Source organism: Topomyia yanbarensis, chromosome 1 (assembly GCF_030247195.1).
Source record: "Topomyia yanbarensis strain Yona2022 chromosome 1, ASM3024719v1, whole genome shotgun sequence".
Lineage (NCBI taxonomy): Eukaryota > Metazoa > Arthropoda > Insecta > Diptera > Culicidae > Topomyia > Topomyia yanbarensis.
Window position 1 is genome coordinate 75,587,901 of NC_080670.1, and position 19,073 is coordinate 75,606,973.

At 32.9% G+C, this 19,073-nt stretch overlaps 1 protein-coding gene across 8 annotated transcripts in view; it reads left to right on the plus strand.

Moving 5' to 3' along the window:
* Nucleotides 1-9,921, plus strand: part of LOC131677965 (synaptosomal-associated protein 25) — a 202,616-nt gene extending 192,695 nt beyond the window's left edge. For 3 of the 8 annotated variants that reach the window (XM_058958068.1, XM_058958069.1, XM_058958076.1), the window contains one exon: nucleotides 7,471-9,921. In XM_058958068.1, coding sequence (XP_058814051.1) covers nucleotides 7,471-7,536 — 66 coding nt within the window. In that variant the 3' untranslated portion in view covers nucleotides 7,537-9,921. Of the gene's footprint in view, nucleotides 1-2,279; nucleotides 2,347-2,782 lie in introns of all 8 variants that reach the window. The other 5 variants (XM_058958071.1, XM_058958073.1, XM_058958072.1 and 2 more) reach the window with 3 other exon arrangements.
* The last annotated feature ends 9,152 nt before the right edge of the window (nucleotides 9,922-19,073 follow it).

The following is a 19,073-nucleotide window of genomic DNA, read 5'->3' on the forward strand; positions in this document are numbered from 1 at the left end:
TTTTCCATTCTTTTACACTGTAGGGGTAATTTGGATCTCACTACGGGGCAAATCAGACCATCATTTTGTATTTTTTTACAATGGAATTATGTTTACCTAAGAAATATTTATCGGAGAAACTCCTTAAGAATAAAAAAAATTGCGTTACAAAAACTTAATCTTGTTAGACAGAGCTGTTGATTGGCGCATCGTGTCTTTTCGTTACTGTTGCGTATACAATCGTGTGCTTAACCGCAAGCCGGTTAAGCACACGATTGTACGGTGGTTGATGGAATAGGAAGTCCGAATAGCTCCGTACGCTTATTTCGCACAAAAGTGGTGAGCGTATTGAAAATATCTGTGTTTGCACCCAAACGAAAATCATTCCATAAAATAGGATTTTTGTTTTGAGGATGGCAAAAAAATGAAACACGTTGTATCTCCTTTCTAAAAAAACTGAAGCATTAGATTCAGCAGTCAAAATGATCGTTTTAAAATAGCGGTTTCTTGAATATGTACGACAGTCAGAAAGTCTTACGATTTTCTGAGAAATCGAGGGGGTCTGAATTACCCCCACGGTCTTAATAGTCCTGGGTTCCCCTATATTTTTTTGCATAAATTTTTTTGAATTTTTTGTCAATGTATATTTTTTTGTGCTGAACTTTTTATTTCCTTCAACTTATTCTCGGATAGATTTGCTGTACAAATAGGTAATCGAACAAATATTTTTTTAGAAATTGTGCATGCCAAAACTTTTACGCCCTTGTGAAAAACTGTTTTTGTATTGAAATGTTGTAATTGCCAAGGGAGAATATTGAGATTCATAAACCGAAAACATCTGCAAAGTTTTGTTCGAATCGGCGATGGTCGTAGTTTATAGTCGGCCGCTTTCTCATAAATAGAATCAGAGTCGGAAAATGTTTTTTTCATTTGCCAAAATCAGGCGAAACTGACGAAAGAACGAAGCTTCTTTCCATACCACTAGCACTTTGCGAAATCGAAAATGAGACAACAGGCTAAGACAAAGCAAGCATGTAGCAGAGCGTTTTCATTATTCTCTCCACACGCTCGTTTTCGCTTTGTGATTCAGAATGATATTGGTACATTCGATATTGAACTTACTGTTGGGGAAACGAACATACACTAGCAATGATATTTATTTGTCGATGCTCGATTCTGTAGATTTGCGAGCTAATGATGGTATTGTAAGACGGAAGCCTGATCGGTGTGCATATTTTTTATTTTAACTATGTTCTAGTTGCATTATTAGATGCACATTGCATTAATTTCATTTAATAAATGAAAATCGCAAATTACTGACCATGCATCAAAACGAAATTGCAACTTCGGATTGTCATAGGAAAACGAAAGTCGCTGCTGCTGCTACTCGTTTTCATAGAATCGAGAGAGGAGGGGACATCGTCTTTATTGTTTTATTTTTTCATGCAGTTAGCGACGAAAGAGGCAGGGAAAGGACGAAAATGAATTCTCTGAATTTCGTCGTTCATTGAATTGGTTTGAGAATTTTAGGCTCTGAATAGAATCCCTCTTTTTAGATAAGCGCTTGTTAAAAAAAGTGAATGTTATTATCGCTCCTGACATACTAAAACGGATACAAACTCTGCACGTACGCACGATTTCTCATCTTTTCAAAACATCATATACGAGCTATCCATCACAATGCTAAAATGTGCAGAAACCTTTGTTAATCTCGAAATAAGTTAATTTTTTTTCAAAAGTTGAGTGTCATGGCTGCCTCACGCACTTTATCATTGTCCTACGAAGTTGATCGACTTGATGTCTGACGAGCATATATTTCACGAATTTTGACCCTGGGATTTTATGGATTATCAACATGGAAATCTTATCAATTTGAACTCTATTACAGCCCCTAAAAATCAACAGCAATTTCAAAACAAAACTGTTCTCTCGGTACATATCTGGCTGAATTGTTTCTACATTTCAACTGGGTTTGTTTGTTTGGAAAATATATTTGAAATTCATGACTGCTCGTATTCCCCAAACTATTATTAGTAGCTACTAGGTTATATTAGAGGACCACAGCTTTTTTCGCAGCACATTTTGGAAATATTTGTTCTATTCACTGCTATATATCTATTTTCGCTCCAAATTGCTTTACTGTTGCTAGAACGTTTGTTATAGTTTGTTAAGATATTTCCTTCTATATGTGGATATCCTTCTCTTTTAAAGTTTGAATCGAATAATCTGATTAAAATATTTATCAATTGCTTCTAACTCTGCATGTGGTGATGGTTATTATACTTTTCTCAACAATTTAGGGCGAATCCAACGAGGACAGGATAAAGGTGGCAAACGAGAAAGCGCATTCGTTGCTCAAATAAGCAGGTTATCTCAAATGTGTACATTTTTATTTGTTATACATATGTAATTAGTGGCAGCGTTTAGTTCATATTTTCAATCTTAAGTTCCAAGCTTATGCATTTATTTCTTGTTCTAATATTAACATCATGTGTAAAACAAATCAAAAAGCAAGAAAGTGTATAGACTAACGCAGTTTATATTATTTATTGCATAAAATAAAGAACTGTTAAAAAAAATCTCTTTTCAAATGAATAATCTGATCATGGTATTTTGAAACATTGACATATTTTTGTGCGAGATTGTTATTCCATGAAAGTAATCTTCACATATAATTCCTAAACGATCTGCAACACTACAATGACCTCTGCGGAACTGGGCTCGCTGAATATAACAATTGAACAAAATAATTTGTTTAACGCACGTTTTTGACACTTTACGGCACACCATCCTCATCCCGCAGGGCGAGTCCAACGCAACCAGGATAGCAGCAGCAAACGAAAGAGCTCACAGTCTCCTGAAATAAGCTGTCCCACATAGCAAAAAAGGGCTAATATTATTACTAAGTTTGTATGTATGATTGCTAGCGTATTCCGAATGTATGAAATAGTAAGGTGAAAGGGTACTCTCTACCATATATAAGTACGAAACCACAGCACAGAACAACTATATTGAATTATTGTTATTAAGTACAATATATAAAAATATTTTACAAGAACCTATGTTGAAAATACATTGCTCGCAGAACATTTACAGAAAAATCAGCTATTTAAAATATAATTGAAATGATATTATGTTTAAGGTTAAAATGATATTCTGTTTGAAATTTAAATGATATTTTGTTTAAAATTTGATTTTTGTGTTTAGCACAACAGAAGCTATTGTTATGGTATAGAGTTGTTCAGTTTTTGAAATTATTAATTTATACCAATGTTATCGATTATTCTCACCTACGAAATACTGTAGGAAACTGATATGAATATTAAAATGAACTGTGTGTGAACACAACAATCTTGTATAAACTATTAAAAATCCGCTTGTTAAAGATATATACAACATATTATCGAAGTAATAATATAATATTTAAAACTTCCAATACCAAACAGTTAAGGAATATATAAACATAGTATTTAACGCGTAATGAGGATTGCTTTTAAAATCTCACTATAGTTTTCAACATTGCTGATCGTTATGCGTCAAATTGATTGTTACAATGAGTCAGAAATGAAATCAACAATGATGAAAATAGCATTAATTCTACAGAAAAAGCATGTGAAATGGGGCAAACCATTTTTTTTATTCTCAAAGTCCCCTCTCCCTCCTTTCATATTGTGTCAAATGTCAAAATAAGTTCAGATGCGCAATTTCACATCATTTGGTCAAATTTAGACTCCCGCCCACTTCGCGTGAAGTTTTTGACATTGCCAATATGGGGAAATATGAGGAAAAATATATTAACCCTTTCATGCCCAAGTTTTTTCTAGTGGATGTACGATTTTAAAACTATTTTTCCTTAAAAAGGCGGGGTCAAGAAACACGAAAAGCAATTTTTCATAAAGATATGTGCTTCCCACGCAGTGCTAGAAGCTTTTACCTTCCAATGCTCAATACAATTCTCCTAGAATATTTACAATAGTCCACTTTTGTGGAAAACGTAGCCAAAGGCACTCTAAATTGATAAGTTTTGTCAGTTTTCAATAATATTGCAACAAAACGAAGATATATGAAAAATTCTTTTTTCGTCGTTAACGTAAACTGTCCCTGGCAGCACTGCTCCTATGGAATGCAATCAGACTAACTGCAATAACTTCAGTTCTAGAGCTAATCCTTGTCACTGTTAGTACTCAAATGAAAGACAATAGTCACATTTATTAGCCTTACTTGTTTTTGTGAGCAAATCTTGCCTCAATCAAAAGTTATAGCTGTTTAAAATCGTTGTTGTCCACAAACAACATGGGCATGAATGGGTTAAATGCTTTTACTTTTGCAGTAGCACTCGAAAAATGACAGTTAAGGCTATTCCCGAAAAATACGGAAAATTTAAGTTTTGGGACATTTGTCCACAAAACACCCTTTTTTAAAAAACTTTTCTGCTCTAAGCTGCAAATCATACATATATTGCTGTTTTTATGATTTTAGGAAAATTCAGAAATCAAACAGAACCTTTGCGATTTTTTTCCGAATACTAGAAGTTGGGGTTCTAGGGCTTTTTGACATTCATATAAAATTTTATCTTTCTCTTGTACACACATTTCTATTTTTCTCCAATCAATTTTCATAAAATGTAGCTTGTTGGAGGTGTAAAATTCTCAGGAATGTGCAAAATGTGCTTATTGATCAAAGCTTCATACCTGAAAAAATACGGGAATTTGGGATATTAGGGTATATAATAAAAAAAATAGTGCTAGACTTAATGTTAAAAAATTGGATGTCTCTGAATATCACCGGTAACGCATATATTTCTATTTTGTTTCTTAGAATTTCCCACATTTTATGAAAATTGGTTGAAAAAATAGAGATATATGCACGAGAAAACGACAAATTTTGATATGAATGTCAAAATGCCCTAGAACGCATACTTCTCGTATACGGACAAAGCTTGCAAATGTTACGTTCGGTTCCTGAGTTTTTTCACATCAGAAAAGCATCAAAATACGCATGATTTGCAGTATAGAGCAGGAAAGTTATGGAAAATAGGTAATGTTGGAGATGATGTGTCCCAAAACTCAAATTTCTCGTATATGTCGAAAAACAGAATTTTTTTCAATTGAATACTAAGGTTATTTCCTTTAAAAAGGTATAAACTGTAATTTTCTGAGTACTACTTGAAAAGTTATAACATTAAATGTATTTTTTCTCATATTTTCCCATAGTATCCATATCAAAAACTTCGAGGGAAATGGGCAGGGCCTAAAATTGTCCAAATGGTGTGAAATTTGGCATCTTAGCTTACTTTGACATTTGTCTTAATATGAAAATGGGGGACTTGGAGGATTCGAAAATAAGTTTGTTTTAAAACTGGTATGCCATTGGTTGAGAAAATCCACAATGTTGGGGACCAAGAACCAGCGGCGATTTATTTCACAAGTTAAATCGTTATTGGTGATGGTGCTGGTCAGTAGTTGAGTTATTGAAACGAGAGTACGTTCACGATGCACTATTGTATCACGAAATTCGTTGATGACTCTTAAATAAAAATTGTTGCCAGTTTTTTTTACAATTTAAACGGCTGCTCGCGCGATAGAGATGTAGATTAACAAAGCAATACAGGATCCTTTTGTGTGTTGCTGTTCTAACTTTTTTACTGGAATTTGTTAGCCAGAGATCGACCGATTGTAATTTTTTTTTTGCAAAGCAAAAATATTCAACTTTTCTAACTAAAAACAAGTAGTTTCTTTCCAGTCAAATTGAAATTTTTACTAACGAATTGTTACAACCGTTTTAAAATGACCCAACGTTTGATTTTAATTTCTTCCCACCGAAAATTCAAAAAAATCTAAAATTATTGTCTTAAACTGATGTGATATTTTATTATCACTGTAGAAAGCAAAAACGGTGAAATCACTGTAATGGCAATAGTACAGAAGAATGCAGTAAAGTTTAGAGGTGCTAATAAGAAAATAACTGTAAGCGATGCTTACGTAACATACTATCCTTATCACTTGTAATTACATTTGTTTATCTATATATTGCTATGACTTCTTAAGTTATTCAAACTATGTACAGTACAGAAAAGAAAAATTATACTAGAAACAACTTAAACTGCTTTCCAAACTTGACTCGAAAACCAAGAATTTAAGAGCAGTGGATAATGTGACATAAACCAACAGTTTATCAAAATTTTCTGAATAAACTATTTCTCCACATCTGGCTGAATAACTAATAACTAGCAATACAAGAAAACAATTAGTGCATCTCTACATTATATTGTGGACCTACAACTGTTCAGTACAAAATAATCAATTGGCATAATGGGCATTTCATTAGCAAAACATAACTACTACTATTAATTATCTTCAACTATATGCATCGACGAATTTCGTCCATCTTGCCAATTGTAAATTGACGAACGCAATTTCGCGTCAATGTTCAAGGGATTATACATGTTGAGGTGTGGGATAATAGGGAAAAGTTTGATTTTTTGTAAAGGCAAATTAGCTCTAGCACATGAAAAAATACCAGTACTTGTCAAAGTTATAACAATTACCGACAAAATACGTTTTTTCAAAGTTGCATACCGTGACTATGATTGCAGTCCATCAGCTCAATTAAAAAAATTAAAGCAAACTAATTTCATGAGCATAGAAACTTGCGGTATCCTTGAACGATTCCGTTACAAAATTGCAGCGTAGGCGATTTTTTCCAACAAGGGCACTTTTTTCATTTGAAAAAAAATATTAACAAAGTCATAACATTGATATGATAAATTTAGACGAAAAAATGGAATTGTTCAAGAATACTGCAAATAAATTACGAACAATTCAAAAGAAATTTTGAAATCGACCGCAACGACGTTTTTGGAAAAACATGAGATAATCACGTTTAAAGTTTGAAGTATAAGCACAGACCAACAGACATAACACTCGAAAACAATGCTTCGCTAACTTTAACGGTCACTTTAAATATATTTGTAGTTTAGATTGTGGCCACATTTGCGATTATGGCGATTATGGGGTATAGACCATTAGTGAAAAACTGTTCCCAAACCTGAGGGGTAACCCACCAGCAAATGAGTGTTTGGGACAATGAATAAGCTAGTGTTCTTGGTAAATTGCCGGATCGATATTTTTTGAAGGAATTCCCTCATAGTGTAATGTCTGTTGATCTGTGGTATAAGCCAGGCTCCCGTAAGGTAGGAAGTTAAAAAACGCTAAAACTTTAGTTCTTCTGTTTAAATCTCTATAAAAATTTGGAAAACATTCTGAAGAATGTATACTTTAAAATAAAAGGATACAAAAAATAAATTTTTTTTACCAACCTCAACTTATATAATCCCTCAATTTCAGCTGCAACGCACAATATCATTCGTGTTTGGCTTTTGTTTGGACATGTGAATGATTTGTTTTTTTTTTTAATTTGGTTTCCTTAAGTTACACACATTTTGGTATTTATATAGAAACATTATTTATTTTTGCTTTTATTTTCTTATAGGGAGATGACAATAGGAATCGACTGGAAGAAGCTAGCAAAAGAGCGGGCCAGCTATTGCGAAGCTAATTGTAGGAATGTTTTGCTCGGTTTCATTTTATAATTATTTCTGTTAAATTTGTTACGTCTTTTAATACGATATACTTTGACCATTGCTGCGGTTTAATTGTGAAATCTTGGAAAATCTTTAAAAAGAAAATACTGACTGCCTCTCATTGCTGTTGGATAATGAGCGTATTCAGAGCATTTTCAGTGTGCTGTTGGTTCCTTTTCATGAAGAGTAATTCTTATTGTGGAGACAACTAGTTCATTTAAACTGTGTAAATAGCATCTGTCTTCTGCATCGGAGATTCCAATTGATCGCTAATCTATGGTGAACGTTGAGAAGATTCATTTTTCTACAAAGCTGTTAGTAGGAGAAAACGTTATGAAATTCATTATGGAAAAATCCAGCTTAAAACCCTTCAAATAACTCCAACAACTAGTGCGACGATATTTTGTCAAGTTTTACCATTTTCTGTTCGAACCTCCAAATGCCTTTTTTTGCACGAGCTTTGAGTGGTTTTTAAACGATTTTTTCGCAGTATATTAGACCGGCTGGAACACGTTTTCTCATCAAAATCTATTTTTTCTTGGGTAGTTCTTCAAATGCCTGATACTTTTACGAGACATCTCGCGTGCAATAAAAAAGAGTTGGACGAATTATTTTATCTTTTTAGTAGAGAGTAAACAGAAGCAAAATCCCATGCCATCAGTTATTGAAGGAAGTAAACCATATCATATTCAAAAATAGTATTAGTAAAATAGCGAAACGTCCTTTAAAACCAACATCAAATAAAAGTACCATTCACTATGGTTTACACGATCGATACGTGCTCTATGAAATACAACGTCAATTTTTTTTAAGTTTCTATTGATATTTTGTAATGCAATTCACGATAGAAAAATGTTGATAGCACAATTTTTTGGGGCATCCCACACTTGGCACAAACATTCACCCGTTTCCTGTTCTGTTACATTCTCGATATTGATATAGTAAATATAATGCATCAACATTAGCGAAAGTATTTGATTGGGATATGACACTCTATTAATTTTCTGCTGGAGAATGATTTCTATCACAGTCTTTGCTAGCAATAAAAAAAACAAATGTGATATTCCAACATAAATAGCATGAATCATGAGAACATGTGAGGTCAAAATAGTGATAAAGGATAAATGAGATGGTAAGGCATGATTCTTATAAGTTGTTAAGTGGTTACTGAATTGGTTTTCGTGCTGTCATTCAATAGGAAGCATTTCTACTCTGCACGCGCCAAAATTCTACTTAAAAATCAATAATAAGCTTTTTCGAAGCGGCGGAACCAAAAACAATATTACGGATATACGCAACCATTTTCGTAACATATGTTTTCTTACTCTTAGCATTTCTACAGTACCTTTTGCAAGGGCCTGATAATCTTGATTTTCAAAGAACAATTTAGATTAGGCAGATACGCTGATTCACTTAAATTGACTCTTAAAATAAGGCAATTACCAAGTCTTGTGAATTTACGGGAATGATACATCTCATTAGTATTGCTCCATCTGTGAGAAAACCCAGATTTTCAAATTCTATTTAATTGGTTGAATACTGAACTTTTGCACCATTAATTCCCATCAAACAAGCTGAAACCATGTGTCAAAAGTTTCAATTTAGTGTACTTGGCGCAACTATTATTACTTACTCAAATTAGGATTTCACTCTAGAATATTGTCAGAAATAGTAGAAAATCTTAGGCTCGAAAAATGAGATAGCGGATGTACTATCTACGGAACAGAAACAACTAGACATGGAATGAAAAATGATATTTCTCGCTTTTAAATAAATTCATCTCTTGTTGTCTTAAAAAAATCTGTGTGTTGTAGAAACTCAACAAGAGCCAACAATCATTAAGAATCAACAAATATTTTCAAACTTAGTACGATTTGGTTCCACCCTATAATTCTATTTAAATGAATACATAAAGGCAAGCGATAGTATTGTCAGATGTTTAAACAAAAACCCGACATACCATGTAATTAGCAATGTAGCACTGCAACATTACTTAACTCCACTCTAAGTAAGCATTGCATTTTTAAGATTATAATGTGAAAATTACAAGAACAAATGAGGGATACAGTCAGGAAACAGAATGTACAGTAATTATTTAATTGACAAGATAAACTAAAGGACCCAATAAACTCGCTGCGTGCGGGTTAAGTATCTTTTCTTGTATACTCAACACGTTTACAATTGATTATTTCGTTCTGTGGTATATTATTTGTCAAGAAATAGAAGAGCAGATGAAAAGAAAAAGAGACAACTTCTAGGATAAGTAAAGCATTGAATAATAATAGATTAGTTATATTATTACTATGGTTAATATTTTTCAAATGTATTACAATGATAAAATACAGTATCCTAAAAAAATATGCAATCGAATCGTAAATACAGAATATATCACCTTTCCATAACGCACAATAACCTGTCTTTCTAATTGTTTCGTATTACACACCTCAGCCTCGTCTATATAGAAATTTTATAGCAGAATGTACATACTGTTATACCTGTAACGGCAGTAGGGTAGGGGCGAGCACTTATTAAGTTCATTAGTCACACTATTTCGTTGATAACTCGGCCAACTGTCACGTTTAATGACCATATCCAGTGTGGTTCGTTCAACAATGGAAGTTTCTTTTAAGTTTAAATTATCTTTATTTTCATTGTTTTCTGCATTGCTGTATATTCATTTTAAGTGATATATATATATATATATATATATATATATATATATATATATATATATATATATATATATATATATATATATATATATATATATATATATATATATATATATATATATATATATATATATATATATATATATATATATATATATATATATATATATATATATATATATATATATATATATATATATATATATATATATATATATATATATATATATATATATATATATATATATATATATATATATATATATATATGAAATCTCAACCGTTACTAAGTTATTGAACTTTTTGTGTTTAAAACTTAGTTGTCTTAAAATAGCTCTAACTCAAAAGATATTCTTTGTATTTCAAATCTTTTAGATCCATTGGATAGGTGAGAAAATTTTCCATTGAAAAATGTCCTCAAATGCTTCAGCTAATGAGGTTAAGTGATCTTTTCACAGTAATTTATTTAAAATTTAACAATTTTGATTGATTTCCCGTTCAGCTCGCGAAAATCTTAATAGTTAATATAACCATTTTAATAATTCAAATTATTAGTCTTGAAGAGTTTATAATTTGGTCTTTGACATGATACTCTTTTCTTGTCTTGTTTTCATGTGTTTGGGTTATTGAACATGGATATTTCTATCTCATATTCACTAATACTAGCTCTTATTAAAATAGTATGGCATTTACTGTACCTTCTTTTTTATTCGAAAGCCAGGAAAAATTTTCAGAGAAAAATGTATTAATTCCTTTCAGTTAAGTGAATTTAGTATTCTTTTAGAAGTTAATTAATTTAAAGTTAGTGTTTTTATTAGCATTTTCGTTAATTTATATAATAGTAAATAATAAACTTCACCATTATTATCATGTAATTAATGCATCTCAACAAGTTCTACAATTCTTCCTTTAACTTCATTCAATTATCTCTTTTAGTTTCGAAACAAAATCATTTTTATCTTCTCGTTTTATATGCAAAAACAACGATTTCGAACCCACTACATTTGTGATGAGGTCATGCTGTGTTAACTATTAAATTGCAGCGAAATGAAAAGCGGTAGGGATAAAGTGTCAAAAAACAAGTTGTAGAGAATATTAAGGGGCACCAAATGAACAATAGTGACGATAAATTTAGTTGATTATTAATTAAAGGAAATTTTCTCAGCTTTCCAATGAAGCCCTGGTGATGGCGATATAAAGCATATTTTTTAGATTAGTGTCTTTTAAGAACTTGCAAGTCAATTAGGGGAACTGGGGGTAAGACGAACATATTAAGCATATACTGAAATATAACATAATAAGAGCATGTTTTTGTCAACATGTAATACTCTATGTTGTAGCTGCATATGTTGGCTTTGAAGTGCCCAGAGGAATTATATTACAAAAATCAATAAGTAGCATTTTTTAAAGAACTGGAAAATGAAGAAATATCTGCACTTTTTCCAGACTGCGGGTGAAACGGACATATGGTGGAGGTAAGACGGACATGTTTCAAGAAGGATGATCACAATGGAAAATATTAAAATTTACTGTTTCTGGAGGATGTTTAGAATAGATTGTGGTTCTTCTTACTTGTATATGTTCAATTCGAGGTGAAAAATGACGTTTTGGGGTTCGATTTAGAGTTGAAGCAAATGATGTTTTTTTTATTTCGATTATAGAGGTTTTAACCTTAAGGTCATTCGCCTCTTCGGATTAGAAAAATCTCTCATGAAAAATTTCTAACCCTATGTGCGATGTCGGGACTCGAACCCAGGTGCGCTGCGTACAAGGCAATCGATTTACCAATACGCTACGCCGACCCCTCAGCAAATGATGTATTTTCTAATATCGTTTTTGCCGTCGTCATAAAGAGAGCTAGACAATCAGTTCCAATGATCAGCCAACAAAACTGGAAAGTTATATATTGCGTATTTGGTAACATTATTTCCTCGATTACACACAGCCAGAATATGGGACCTGCACAAAATCGTCTACCAGGTTCTAGGAATTCCGTATTGAGCCTCGGTCACATTAACGTACATCCTGCAGTTTACTGCATGTGAGACTTCAGCTAACTTGATGGTTTTCTACGTTTGACTGCTTTAATTTCGTTTCTACGGGTGAGACATTCATAAAAGGATGAATCAATAGAATTAATCAAGACTGTCCGTCTTGCCCCACCAGTACACATATTTTCTAAACGTTTGTACTTATTCACGCATAAATAAACTTACCTGTTATTTTCCACGAAGGTGTCACTTAAGAGTTACTTTATCGAAATAAAGGAAAAAATCTGCGAAAGAACTGATTTTTTCATAGCTAAACCTTAAAATCGGAAACTTGAAAATTACATCCGCACGAAACTGCACCACTGATTATCAATATTTGCTTCAATTGTACACGTTTAGCAGTATTCAAGGCCTACTAAGTGTTTCATAATTCAAGGTTACCCATAAGGATAGCGTACATATACAATGCAATCGAAGTTTTAATGTTATATCCCTAAAATAACCATGTGTCCGTCTTACCCACAGTTCCCCTACAGAAAAAGTTTAGAAGTGAAATTACAAGTAAACGAGAATTTATTTAGATAAACACGTTTTGCCTTTCTCAATAGAAAGGTATTGCAATTGCTCTGAAAACCGACTTTTTAACGGAGGCCCGGAGGGTCGAGTGACGTATACCATTCGATTCAGTTCGTTGAGTTCGGCAAATGTCTGTGCGTGTGTATGTATGTGTGTATGTATGTATGTGTGTGTATGTGCGTCTGTGTGTGTATGTGACCAAAAATGTCACTCATTTTTCACAGAGATGGTTGAACCGATTTTGACAAACTTAGTCTCAAATGAAAGATACAACGTTCCCATAGGCTGCTATTGGATTTCTGATGGATCCGAGTTCCGGTTCCGGAATTACAGGGTGGTGAGCACGATCACGCAGCAAATGTCGATTTTAATAAATTCTGCAATGAATGTATAAAGGTGAATTTTTTTCCAAAATATGACCACAACTGCTTCGATTTGTATTCTTTTAGAAGTTAATTAATTTAAAGTTAGTGTTATTATTAGCATTTTCGTAATTTATTAAAATAGTAAATAATAAACTAAACCATTATTATCATGTAATTAATGCATCTCAGCAAGTTTTACAATTCTTCCTTTGACTTCATTCAATTATCTCTTTTAGTTTCGAAGCAAAATCATTTTTATCTTCTCGTTTCATATGCAAAAACAACGATTTCGAACCCACTACATTTGTGATGAGGTCATGCTGTGTTAACTATTAAATTGCTGCGAAATGAAAAGCGATAGGGATAAAGTGTCAAATAACAAGGTGTAGAGAATATTAAGGGGCACCAAATGAACTATAGTGACGATAAATTTAGTTGATTATTAATTAAAATAATTACAAAACTCAAAAAACTAAAATTTTGAGTTATTTTACTAGTAAAAAGTCATTTAGTACACTTAACTAAAAGATATCTGTACATACATCGAAAGAAAATTTTCTCAGCTTTCCAATGAAGCCCTGGTGATGGCGATATAAAGCATATTTTTTAGATTAGTGTGTTTTAAGAACTTGCAAGTCAATTAGGGGAACTGGGGGTAAGACGGACATATTAAGCATATACTGAAATATAACATAATAAGAGCATGTTTTTGTCAACATGTAATACTCTATGTTGTAGCTGCATTTGTTGGCTTTGGAGTGCCCAGAGGAATTATAGTACAAAAATCAATAAGTAGCATTTTTTAAAGAACTGGAAAATGAAGAAATATCTGCACTTTTTCCAGACTGCGGGTGAAACGGACATATGGTGGAGGTAAGACGGACATGTTGCAAGAAGGATGATTACAATGCAAAATATTAAAATTTACTGTTTCTGGCGGATGTTTAGAATAGATTGTGGTTCTTCTTACTTGTATATGTTCAATTCGAGGTGAAAAATGACGTTTTGGGGTTCGATTTAGAGTTGAAGCAAATGATGTTTTTTTTATTTCGATTATAGAGGTTTTAACCTTAAGGTCATTCGCCTCTTCGGATTAGAAAAATCTCTCATGAAAAATTTCTAACCCTATGTGCGATGTCGGGACTCGAACCCAGGTGCGCTGCGTACAAGGCAATCGATTTACCAATACGCTACGCCGACCCCTCAGCAAATAATGTATTTTCTAATATCGTTTTTGCCGTCGTCATAAAGAGAGCTAGACAATCAGTTCCAATGATCAGCCAACAAAACTGGAAAGTTATATATTAAATGCGTATTTGGTAACATTAGTTCCTCGATTACACACAGCCAGAATATGGGACCTGCACAAAATCGTCTACCTGGTTCTAGGTATTCCGTATTGAGCCTCGGTCACATTAACGTACATCCTGCAGTTTACTGCATGTGAGACTTCAGCTAACTTGATGGTTTTCCACGTTTGACTGCTTTAATTTCGTTTCTACGGGTGAGACATTCATAAAAGGATGAATCAATAGAATTAATCAAGACTGTCCGTCTTGCCCCACCAGTACACATATTTTTTAAACGTTTGTACTTATTCACGCATAAATAAACTTATGTTATTTTCCACGAAGGTGTCACTTAAGAGTTACTTTATCGAAATAAAGGAAAAAATCTGCGAAAGAACTGATTTTTTCATAGCTAAACCTTAAAATCGGAAACTTGAAAATTACATCCGCACGAAACTGCACTACTGATTATCAATATTTAATGTATAATATATAATGCAATCGAATTTTTAATGTTATATCCCTAAAATAACCATGTGTCCGTCTTACCCCACCTGTCCGTCTTACCCACAGTTCCCCTACAAGAAAAGTTTAGAAGTGAAATTACAAGGAAACGAGAAGAGATAAGAATATTATGTTGAAGAACAAATTATGAATCGTCCTCAAACCCAACTTTTGGATAATAGATATTGCTATAATCATAATTCATTGTTTTGAGAAAATTAACAAAAATCTCATCAAAAACACTGGCTGGCTTTCGAATAAAAATAAAAGGTACAATAAGTGCCATACTTTTTCAATAAGAGCTAGTATTAGTGAATATGAGATAAAAATATCCAAGTTCAATAACCCAAACACATGAAAACAAGACAAGATAAGTGTATCATGTCAAAGAACAAACTATACAACTCTTCAAGACTAAAAATTTTAATTTTTAAAATGATGATGTTAACTATTAGGATTTTCGCGAAATGAACGAAAAATCGATCAAAATTGTTAAATTTTAAATAAATTACTGTGAAAAGGTTACTTAACCTCATTAGCTGAAACATTTGAGGACATTTTTCAATGGAAAATTTTCTCACCTATCCAATGAATCAAAAAGATTTGAAATACAAAGTATATTTTTTGAGTTAGAGCTATTTTAAGGCAACTGATTTTTTAACACAAAAAATCAATAACTTAGTAACGGTTGAGATTTGAAGGTATGTGTAGAACGATTTTCTCTCCAAATATGACAGTCAATCATCTCTCGAGAGGTTCTTAACCATGAACCAAACACCCTATATATATATATATATATATATATATATATATATATATATATATATATATATATATATATATATATATATATATATATATATATATATATATATATATATATATATATATATATATATATATATATATATATATATATATATATATATATATATATATATATATATATATATATATATATATATATATATATATATATATATATATATATATATATATATATATATATATATATATATATATATATATATATATATATATATATATATATATATATATATATATATATATATATATATATATATATATATATATATATATATATATATATATATATATATATATATATATATATATATATATATATATATATATATATATAACTGAGTTTCTGCGAATGTCCTCAAGGTGATGTGCAGTCACCACTTGTCTATGGAACCTTGTCGCCGATGCACAGTGTTTCTAAATAAGCAAAAACGTGATCGAAATTGTTTTCACCACTAAAAGCCGATTTTCGAGCTATAGTGTCTTAAGCAATGTTTGTTTATAAAATGTTCCCCATTTTATTAAAGTATTAGTTTGGTGATTAATCCCCCTAAATCAGAGAAGTAAATTTTTGTTTGGTCATTTATGAAAATAATATAAAACTGTATTCAGTAAAGTTGTAGGAAATTTATTAAGAAACAACTTTGCTGAAGTCAGTCTACTTTCTACTTCTGCCCAAGTCAGACGTACAATCGAACCAAGTGAACAAAAACTAGCAACCTCTCGATCAAGTGTGCATTGTCTCGAGAACAAAGGAAACATTTAATTAATTCTTGCCATCATGAGTAATGTTGACGAAAAATCTCTGCTCCGACCCAACACAGCGATCGTTGACTTTAAATTCTGTTCAATAAGATTGAGTTTTCGTGAAGTGTAATACCTGCTGAAGGTGAAGATGCAGCTTAAGCTCAAGGAGGTTATGTATCTACAGTATCATCAGCTTCGTAATGTCGTACTCATATCATTCAACACGTTAGCTCAAGCTGAACGTTTCGTTTTGCAGAACAACTTGAAGCACGTGGCTCAAAGTGATAAAGTTGGAATTAAGATTCCCGTGTATATAGAAAAAGACTATGTAGATGTAAAGTTACATGACCTATCACCACGTACCCCTCCTGATCTAATCGCAAAATACATGTCGCAATTCGGAGAAGTAGAATCAGTTACACGTGATACGTGGAGAAATTTCTTCCCGGGTACACCTAACGGTGTTCTTGTGGTGAGGATGCGGATCGAAAGACCTATCCCCTCCCACTTGACTATAAAACTCAAAACCCACGAAGCTACAATTAATCAAACTACGTTATGCACCCATGAGGGGCAGACTCCCACGTGCAAGTATTGTAATCAAACAGCACACCACGGACAACCTTGCGCGGAAGATACAGAGCAGAATGCATCTCTACCGATTGCCAACGAATCCACGATAAACCAACCTAAAAAGAGTTTTCAATACCAATACCTGAACCACAAACGGTTGCCAAATTTGTGGCAGCTGTTCAGTCCATATTGACAACTGCCAAAACAGCATCCAGCACCCCAGAAACCACTGTAAAGAACATCGGTGATGAAGATAATAAGAATGACGACGGATTTACATTGGTCACCAGTAAGTGCAAGAAGCAGGAAAGAACATCTGGTCGCGAGCACCAAGGCACTTTTAACGATGATGACCTTGATGTGGAGGACAGGAGAGAATTAATTGGTCCCCATGAAGCAGTAGACGAGCCGCGAAAGAAGGTCTCCGCTCGCAATAAAAAGTTGCGCGCACGAGATCCAACGGACAATCAATAAGAATTGTTTTTATTTTTATTTTTTACATATTGTAAACACATAAAAGATCCACGGCTCCGTTAAGCTACCGCTATGAGCCGTGTCAAATAAACGAAATAAAAAAAACTTTGCTGAAGAGACCATCTATCTATCTTTTGGTTTTAATAGACATTTGTTGAGTTTTCTATGATACATCCCCTGAAAATCACTTTTTTCAAAATAACTTTTCTGGGTGATTTTTTAGAATTTCAAAATGTTCTAAGATTTTGTCCGGCATAAGAAAATACAAAATTTTTGTTATCCAAGTTTATTTTTATCTCATGTATCTGTGGAGTTATTGAAAGTTTTAGTCCCAAAACAGCAACATTTTGATATGAAATAACATTTCAATCCGCAAATTTCCGCAGCAACGCCATATTCATTGGAATCTATAAAGCAAACGCTATCGAATCCAGAGATGACCGTTAGTCGCATGCTGTCTCTTGCATGCAAAAACAGGTATTCAAAAAACGACTATAAAACTCTTATAAGGCCAAAATTACATCACACATTTAAGGGTAAAAATAGGAAGTATGAAGCATGTTGTCACTTGGTGGAGAGGAAGAAAGGGGATGGGGAGGGGTTAACATATCTGACCAAGTTTTTTGCTGTTGGAATAAGTAATGAAAGAACACATAGTTAGAACGGTAAGCCTTGGTGGCAACCACGAGCCTTTTCATGGTAGCTTAAATTAAATTTTTCCTAATAAATCAGTTCTTTTCAAACGACTGGCCATTCCACACGTGAAATAATCCTTGAAAGAAATGCTTTTACTCCTTGTGTTAATATTAAGAATACAATTTATCATTTTCAGGATGTAAATAATTCGACCGTAAAAAGTTCGATGAATATGCGATTAAAACCGCGAAAATTTTCGTTGACCTGTATAATTGCGTCGGTACATAAAATCGTAATTCATGGGGCCAAAGTGATTTCGTCTTTCCTAATTCCTATTGTTCTTTGGCAGAAATTCTCTGATTTATGAAATTAGGGAATCAGATTCTCCAACAATTGGTGTACTGGGTCTGTGTTGATCTCTACCCTGGAGGACTTTCAAATATGATGCTCTCTGTAATTTCGTGTGCCTTCAATCAAGGATTGCAGGGTTTCTTCTGACATTGCACTTACTTCTTGCACTTACTGGTGACCAATGTAAATCCGTCGTCATTCTTATTATCTTCATCACCGATGTTCTTTACAGTGGTTTCTGGGGTGCTGGATGCTGTTTTGGCAGTTGTCAATATGGACTGAACAGCTGCCACAAATTTGGCAACCGTTTGTGGTTCAGGTATTGGTATTGAAAACTCTTTTTAGGTTGGTTTATCGTGGATTCGGTAGAGATGCATTCTCCTCTGTATCTTCCGCGCAAGGTTGTCCGTGGTGTGCTGTTTGATTACAATACTTGCACGTGGGAGTCTGCCCCTCATGGGTGCATAACGTAGTTTGATTAATTGTAGCTTCGTGGGTTTTGAGTTTTA